This window comes from Loxodonta africana, chromosome 7, assembly GCF_030014295.1.
Source record: "Loxodonta africana isolate mLoxAfr1 chromosome 7, mLoxAfr1.hap2, whole genome shotgun sequence".
In the NCBI taxonomy this organism is placed as follows: Eukaryota; Metazoa; Chordata; class Mammalia; order Proboscidea; family Elephantidae; genus Loxodonta; species Loxodonta africana.
Genome location: NC_087348.1, coordinates 23,518,242 through 23,526,857, shown reverse-complemented (window position 1 = coordinate 23,526,857; position 8,616 = coordinate 23,518,242). Strand labels below are relative to the sequence as shown.

General features: G+C 37.4%; 1 protein-coding gene across 1 annotated transcript; it reads left to right on the top strand.

Annotated features, from left to right (window-relative positions):
- Window positions 1-5,350: 5,350 nt before the first annotated feature.
- Window positions 5,351-6,292, top strand: LOC100660170 (olfactory receptor 10AG1-like). The gene has a single exon (XM_003423387.3). The coding sequence runs from the start codon at window positions 5,351-5,353 to the stop codon at window positions 6,290-6,292; it is 942 nt and encodes a 313-aa protein (XP_003423435.2).
- Window positions 6,293-8,616: the final 2,324 nt, after the last annotated feature.

Genomic DNA, 8,616 nt, shown 5'->3' with positions numbered 1-8,616 from the left:
TTATTTCAGTGAAGGTAATTTAAATACTTAAGCATTAAAAACTCTCTTCAGTGAGGGAAAAACAAGATTATATCAAAAAAACCAAAACTCAAACCCACTACCACTGGGTTAATTTAAACTCATATCGACCCTACACGACAGAGTAGAAAAGGCTGCAAATCTTCATGGAAGCTGACTGCCTCATCTTTTCCCTGCAGCTTGGCTGGTGGATTCGAACTGCCAACCGTTTGGTTAGCAGTGGAGCACTTTAACAACTTCACCACCAGGGCTGTTATAATCCAAATGAGAAAGGTAAATTTGAAGTGTTTTATGTTAATATTCAACTTTAGATCATGATATTATTAGAATTAATATTTAATATAGAGTAGCTGGAAACCCTGGTGGCGTACTGGTTAAGTGCTACGGCTGCTAACCAAAGGGTTGGCAGTTCAAATCCTCCAGGTGCTCCTTGGAAACTCTACAGGGCGGTTCTACTCTGTCCAATAGGGTTGCTATGAGTCAGAATCTACTTGACAGCACAGGGTTTGGTTTTTTGGTTGGTATAGGGTTTTTTTTTTTTATAGGGTAGCAAATGTGATGTTTTATTAAAGCACCTCCTTAATATTTCCGACTGTATTAATTTACGGTAAACAATGATTTTAAATAATGATGTTACTGTTTTCGTAAAATACTAAATATTATAGGAAAACTGCATTTCTAGTAAAGACATTGTAGCAAATAAGTATTATATTTATGTATTATAGTGCCAATATTTTAATAAGATATTAAAAGTAAAACAATCCATTAAACAAATTTACAAGCACTGAGAAATCCAGCAAATATTTATTTCAAAGAAAATAATATTTTTTAAGTTAAAGAATTTATAAAATAATAAAGTTTGAGGTTCATATTGTTTTTCAATTTAATTTCAGGGTTTAAGTTTCTAATTTATGTCAAAGATACAAGCATAGTGAGAGGTTTGGTAGATTGGGGGCATTGATAATGACTAACATCTAAGTGAAACAAAGCGTTGCTAATCAAAACCAAACCCATTCCCTTCAAGTGGCTTCTGACTCCTAAGGACCCTGTAGGATAGAGCAGGACTGCTTCACCATGTTCCCAAGGCTGTAAATCTTTACAGAAGCAGACTGCCACATCTTCCTCCCACAGAGTGGCTCCTGTGTTTGAACTACTGACCTTTTGGTTAGAAACCGAGTGCTTAACCACTGTGCCACCAGGACTCTGTCAGAATATTGTTAAGCATTCCTTAACCATTCAGATTTCTTCCAGGAAATTCATGATTAGATTTTGAATAAAAATATGATAACTTTAAGTTTTATTTTCCTCAAATAAAAAGAACAAATATTTTCAAGAAAGGAGAGTTACTATAGATAGTTTTGGGAGAATACACAGGGTAAATCTCTGCTCTTTCTATCCTGTTGTCTTGAGAAAAAATAAAGACACATCTTAAATATTTGATGTGACAAATATTTAAGATGTGTCTTTATTTTTTCTCAAGGAACGTGGATAATTTCAAAACCAAAAAGGTTGAGTTTGTATAATTGTATTCAATTAATAAAAATTTAATTATTTTTTAATTAAATGCTGTCATTTGTAAAACAATACCTAAAGATGTGTCTTTTTTGTCCTTTCATGAGTCTTAATTCTTCTCTTGTAAGAGTTCACTTCTTTTAAGAGTGATGCTTTCATTTTAAAAATATGTATTCCTCCATTTGTCTATTTCAACTTGTCTACTAACCAAAAGGTCAGCAGTTCCAATCCACCAGCCGCTCCTTGGAAACCCTATGGAGTAGGTCTCCTCTGTCCTATAGAGTTCTTATGAGTTAGAATTGACTTGATGACAACAGTTCCTGTATGTTTGTTTTATTCCTTTATTTCAGTCCAGAATCAAATCCTGAGTACAGTATTAGATGTACACCCAGTTTTTAGAATCTATATTGATTTCTAGTGACAGCCTTTTCCTCTCAGACCATTTAGTATCAGTAAATACCACACAGATAATACAGGCATACCTTGGACATATTGTAGGTTGAGTTCCAGACTACCACAATAGAGCAAATAATGCAATAGAGCAAGTCACACAAATTTTTTGGTTCCCCAGTGCATATAAAAATTAGGATAACACTATGCTGTAGTCTATTAAGCGTGCAATAGCATTATGTTTAAAAAAAATAAGTGCATACCTTAATTAAAAAATACTTTATTGATAACAAATGCTAGCCATCACTAAGCCTTTGGCAAGTTGTAATCTTTTTATGGGTGGAGGGTCTTGCCTCATTGCTGATGGCTGCCGACTGATCAGGGTGGTGGTTGCTGAAGGCTGAGGTGGCTGTGGCAACTTCTTAAAATAAGACAACAGTGAAGCTCGCCACATCAACTGACTCTTCCTTTCACAATGGAATTTTTCTGTAGCATGCAATGCTGTTTGATAACCTTTTACCCACCGTACAAATTCTTTCAGAATTGGAATCAATCCTCTCAAATCCTGGCGCAGCTTTATCAACTAAGTTTATGTAATATTCTAAATCTCTTGTGGTCATTTCAACAACGTTCACAGCATCTTCACCAAGAGTAGATTCCATTTCAAGAAACCACATTCTTAATTCACCCCTAAGAAGTTGCTCCTCATCCATTAAACTTTTATCAAGAGATTGCAGCAGTACAGTCACATCTTCAAGGTCCACTTCTAATTCTAGTTTTATTGCAATTTCCACCACATCTGCAGTTACTTGCTCCACTGAAGTCTTGAAACACTCAAAGCCATCCATGAGGGTTGGAATTGACTTCTTCCAAATGTTAATATTTTGACCTCCTTCCATGAATCACCAATGTTTCTAATGTCTTCTAGAATGGTGAATCCTTTCTGAAAGATTTTCAATTTACTTTGCCTAGATTCATCAGAGGAATCACTGTCTATGACAGCTTTGGCCTTACAAAATCTATTTCTTAAATACTAAGACTTTAAAGTTGAAATTACTCCTTGATCCATGGGCTGCAGAATGGAAGTTGTGCTAGCTAGCACGAAAACATTAATCCCCTTGTACATCTCCATTAGAGCTCTTGGGTGACCAGATGTGTTGTCAAAGAGCAGTACAATTTTGAAAGGAATCTTTTTTCTGAGCAACAGGTCTATAACTGTAGTCTTAAAATAATCAGTGAGCCATGTTGTAAACAGATGTGCTGTCATCAGGCTTTGTTGTTCCATTTATAGAGCACAGGCAAGTAGATTTAGCATAATTTTGAAGGGCTCTAGGATTTTTGGAATGGCAAATGAGCCCTGGATTCAACTTAAAGTCACCAGCTGCATTATAACCTCCCAAGAATCTCGGCCTGTCCTTTGAAGCTTCGAAGCCAGGCATTAATTTCTCTCTAGCTATGAAAGCCTGACTGGCGTCTTCTTCCAACATAAGGTTGTTTTGTCTGCATGGAAAATCTGTTGTTTAGTGTAGCCACCTTCATCAGTTATCTTCTGGATAACTTGCTTCAGTTTCTACATCAGCATTTGCTGTTTCATCTTGTATTTTTATGTTACAGAGATGGCTTCTTTCCTTAAACCTCGTTAGCCAACCTTTGCTAGCTTGAAAATTTTCTTCTGCAGCTTTCTCACCTCTCTCAGCCTTCACAGAATTTAAAGAATTAGGGCCTGTCTCTGGATTAGGCTTTGGCTTAAGGTAATGTTGTGGGTGGTTTGATCTTCTATTCAGGCCACTAAAATATCCTCCTTATCAGCAATATATGTCTATTTGACTTTCTCATTGTTCATGAGTACACCGGAGTAGAAATTTTTAATTTCCTTCTGCAACTTTTCCTTAGCATTCACAACATGGCTAACTGGTACTAGACGCCTAGCTTTAGTTCTTTCTCAGATTTCAACGTACCTTCCTTATTAACTTAATAATTTCTAACTTTTGATTTAAAGTGAGAGACCTGTGAGTCTTCCTTTCACTTGAACACTTAGAGGCCATTGTAACATTATTAATAGGCTTAATTACAATACTGTCGTGTCTCAGGGAATAGGGAGGCTTGAGGAGAGGGAGACAGATGGGAGAATGGAGGGTTGGCAGAACAGTCAGAACACATGATTAAGTTCACTGTCTTGTATGGGTGCAGTTTGTTACCCCAAAACTATTACCATAGTAACATCAAAGATCACTGCTAAACATAACAGATCTAAAATCATAAAAAAATTTGAAATAATGTGAGAATTACCCAGATATGACACAGAGGCGTAAAGTGAGCACATGCCATTGGAAAAATTACACAGCTAGAATTGCTCGATGCAGGGTCGCCACACATTTACAATTTGTAAAAAAATGCAGTATCTGCAAAGTATGATAAAGCAAAGTACAATAAAACGAGGTATGCCTGCAAATCATGGAGATAGGAGTCAAACTCAAGTCCATTAAAACAGGAAAATAGATACTGACTTGCAGTCACAAATCCTATGTGCAATTGGTCAAGTTATTCACACTTAATGAGTCTCAAAACCCTTATAGCTAAAGAAAAGTGAGTTTAGAAACATTTATCTGAAGTGTTGCTTTTTGAGGAACAACAAAAATAAAGATGGGCATATGCACCCCAATGAGTGTAACATAACTGCTAATATTTATCCTTCTTCTGACCCATACACACACTCATTGGTAAAAATACCCCACACGCCATCCCAGTTTTTCCAAGATGACTACAATTTATTGTTTGTATCTGAATCAATGTACATAGGCTAATTACCCTGAATTAAATCTTCTTATCTTACCCACTTCATATCCTACCAAAAGATATTTGTTTTATTCTTCCATGTAAAATGAGATATTCCTTCAATTTTCTTTCTAAACTCCCTACTATGAACTGTGTAATATGAACCTATATGCTTAAAATCATCAAGTGATAGGAGAATAAAGTGTTGGAATAGACAGTTGAAAAAGTGTGTCAGAAGACAGTTTATGATATAGTGTTTGAGAAAACTTGACTGAAAAAAATGCATAGGGAAGTACAATAGGATTGTCAAGATGTGAAATTAATTTAAAGTGAGACTGGATGTAAAAGCTGAGTTTCAACCTCCACCAGTTCCCAATTGTCCCACTGCCTTTGCTGAGTCAGGTATAACTTGATCTATCCTGGGCTGTGCTCTGAAAGTGGAGTGAAATGATCTTAAAATAAATGTGAAGGAACTATTTACTCTGATTTAACAGGAAGATGTGGGACATAAATAAATAGTATCATTCTTAAAGTGCAAACAATTGTAGTAGTCATAAAATCCAACCCCGAGGACACCTCAATAAAATTAACAGAAGAGACAAAGAGCTATAAGAAGGTAAAGAAAAATGCACATGTAAATTTCCCTTGTCCACAGATGAATCATCAAGAAAAACCACCAGGAGAAAATCTAACTGAATTGATTGAATTTGTTCTTTTGGGCTTTGCTGACATGCCCCATCTCCAGTGGTTTCTTTTTGGATTATTTTTAATCATCTATATCATTATCCTGATGAGCAACGGCACCATATTTGTAATAACGAAAATGGATCCTGCTCTCCAGAGCCCTATGTATTTTTTCCTGGCAAATTTTTCCTTCTTGGAAATCTGCTATGTATCAGCTACTCTCCCCAGATTGCTGATGAATCTAGGGACCCAGAGAAAAAGAATTTCCTTAGCTGCCTGTGCTACACAGATGTGCTTTGTCTTTGTGTTTGCAGTCACAGAGTGTTTGCTTCTGGCAGTGATGGCCTATGACCGTTATGTAGCCATTTGCAACCCTCTTCAGTATCCTCTAGCCATGAACCACAGGGTCTGTATCCAGTTGGTGACTTGCGCCTGGACCATTGGAATCCCAGTTCAGATAGGGCAGACATGTCAGATTTTCTCTCTGCCTTTTTGTGGATCTAACATAATCAACCATTTCTTCTGTGATATTTTCCCAATGCCCAAGCTGGCTTGTGGGGACATATTTGTAAATGAGATGTTGGTCTACACAGTTGCTGTGTTATTTGGCATGGTTCCATTCCTGCTGATACTTGGCTCCTACAGTAAAATCATCTCCATCATCCTGAAGTTGCCATCAGCCACAAGTCGAGCCAAAGCCTTCTCTACCTGCTTGTCTCATCTTATGGTTGTGGTTTTATTCTTTGGATCAGCCATTATTACATACTTAAGACCCAACACCAGACATTCAGAGGGAACTGACAAAGTGCTTTCTCTTTTCTACACTATCCTAACTCCTATGTTTGATCCCATAATATATAGTCTAAGGAACAAAGATGTCATAATGGCACTAAGAAAATTGCTATGTAAATAATTCACTTCTTTAAAGAAACAATTAAATGTATAAGAATTGCTTTCTTACATATTTTTAATCCAATTTCCATAGACGTATAATTTTAACTATTCCTTGTGATATGGATTGGATTGTGTTCCCAAACATATGAGCCACCTTGGCTAGGCCATGATTCCCAGTGTTGTGTGATTGTTCATTCAATCTCTTTTGAAATGAAAGAGACAAGTGAGCAGAGAGACTGGGGGAACTCCTATCACCAAGAATGAAGAATCAGGAGGGGAGTGCCACCTTTGGACCTGGGTCCCTGTACTGAGAAACTCTTAGACCAGTGGAAGATTGATGACAAGGACTTTCTCCAGAGACAACAGAAAGAGAAAGCTTCCCTGAGCTGTCAACCTGAATTTGAAATTATACCTCTTAGACTGTGAGAATAAGTTTCACTTTGTTAAGCTATACACTTGTGGTATTTTTGGTATAGAGGCACTGTATTACTAAGACATCTTGCGTTTCCATACAGTGACAGTTATTTTCAAGTTAAAAATCACTTGTAATGTTGTCAGAGCTTTCTGTTCAAATTATATAAGTAACATATATATCAGCATACATACACGTGTCTGTCAGTTTGTCATACTGTGGGGGCTTCTGTGTTGCTGTGATGCTGGAAGCTATGCCACTGGTATTCAGATACCAGCAGGGTCACCCACGGAGGACAGGTTTCAGCTGAGCTTCCAGACTAAGACAGACTAGGAAGAAGGACCCGGCAGTCTACTTCTGAAAATCATTAGCTGGTGAAAACCTTATGAATAGCAGCAGAACATTGTCTGATATAGTGCTGGAAGATGAGCCAACTGGTTGGAAGGCACTGAATAGAAGACTGGGGAAGAGCTGCCTCCTCAAAGTAGAGTCGACCTTAACGACGTGGATGGAGTAAAGCTTTCAGGACCTTCATTTGCTGATGTGGCACAACTCAAAATGAGAAGAAACAGCTGCAAACATCCATTAATAATCGAAACCTGGAATGTACGAAATATGAGTCTAGGAAAATTAGAAATCGTCAAAAATGAAATGGAACACATAAACATCAATATTCTAGGCGTTAGTGAGCTGAAATGGACTGGTATTGGCCATTTTGAATTGGACAATCATATAGTCTACTAAGCTGGGAATGACAACTCGAAGAGGAATGGTGTTGCATTCATCATCAAAAAGAACGTTTCAAGATCTATCCTGAAGTACAACGCTGTCAGTGATAGGATAATATCCATACAGGTATAAGACAGACCAGTTAATACAACTATTAATCAAATTTACACACCAACCACTAGGGCTGAAGATGAAGAAATAGAAGATTTTTATCAGCTGCTGAAGCCTGAAATTGATCAAACATGCAATCAAGATGCATTGATAATTACTGGCGATTGGAATGTGAAAATTGGAAACAAAGAAGAAGGATCAGTCATTGGAAAATATGGCCTTGGTGATAGAAACAATGCCGGAGATCGGATGATAGAATTTCGCAAGACCAGCAACTTCTTCATTGCAAATAGCTTCTTTCACCAACATAAACGGTGACTATACACATGGACCTCACCAGATGGAACACACGGAAATCAAATTGACTACATCTGTGGAAAGAGACGATGGAAAGCTCAATATCATCAGTCAGAACAAGGCCAGAGGCCAACTGTGGAACAGACCATCAATTGCTCATATGCAAGTTCAAGCTGAAACTGCAGAAAATCAGAGCAAGTCCACAAAAGCCAAAACATGACCTTGAATATATCCCACCTGAATTTAGAGACCATCTCAAAAATAGATTTGATGTATTGAACACTAGTGACCAAAGACCAAACGAGTTGTGGAATGACATCAAGGACGTCATACATGAAAACAGCAAGAGGTCACTGAAAAGACAGGAAAGAAAGAAAAGACCAAGGTGGATGTCAGAGGAGACTCTGAAACTTGCTCTTGAGCGTCAAACAGCTAAAACAAAAGGAAGAATTCATGAAGTAAAACAATGAACAGAAGATTTCAAAGGGCCTCTCAAGAAGACAAAGTAAAGTATTATAATGACGTGCAAAGAGCTGGAGATGGAAAACCCAAAGGAATGCATATGCTCAGCGTTTCTCAAGCTGAAAGAACTGAAGAAAAAATTCAAGCCTCGAGTTGCAATAGTGAAGGACTCCGTGGGAAAAATATTAAATAATGCAGGAAGCATCAAAAGAAGATGGAAGGAATACACAGAGTCATTACACCAAAAAGAATTAGTCGATGTTCACCCATTTCAAGAGGTGGCATATGATGATACTGAAGGAAGAAGTTCAAGCTGCTCTGAAGGCATTGGT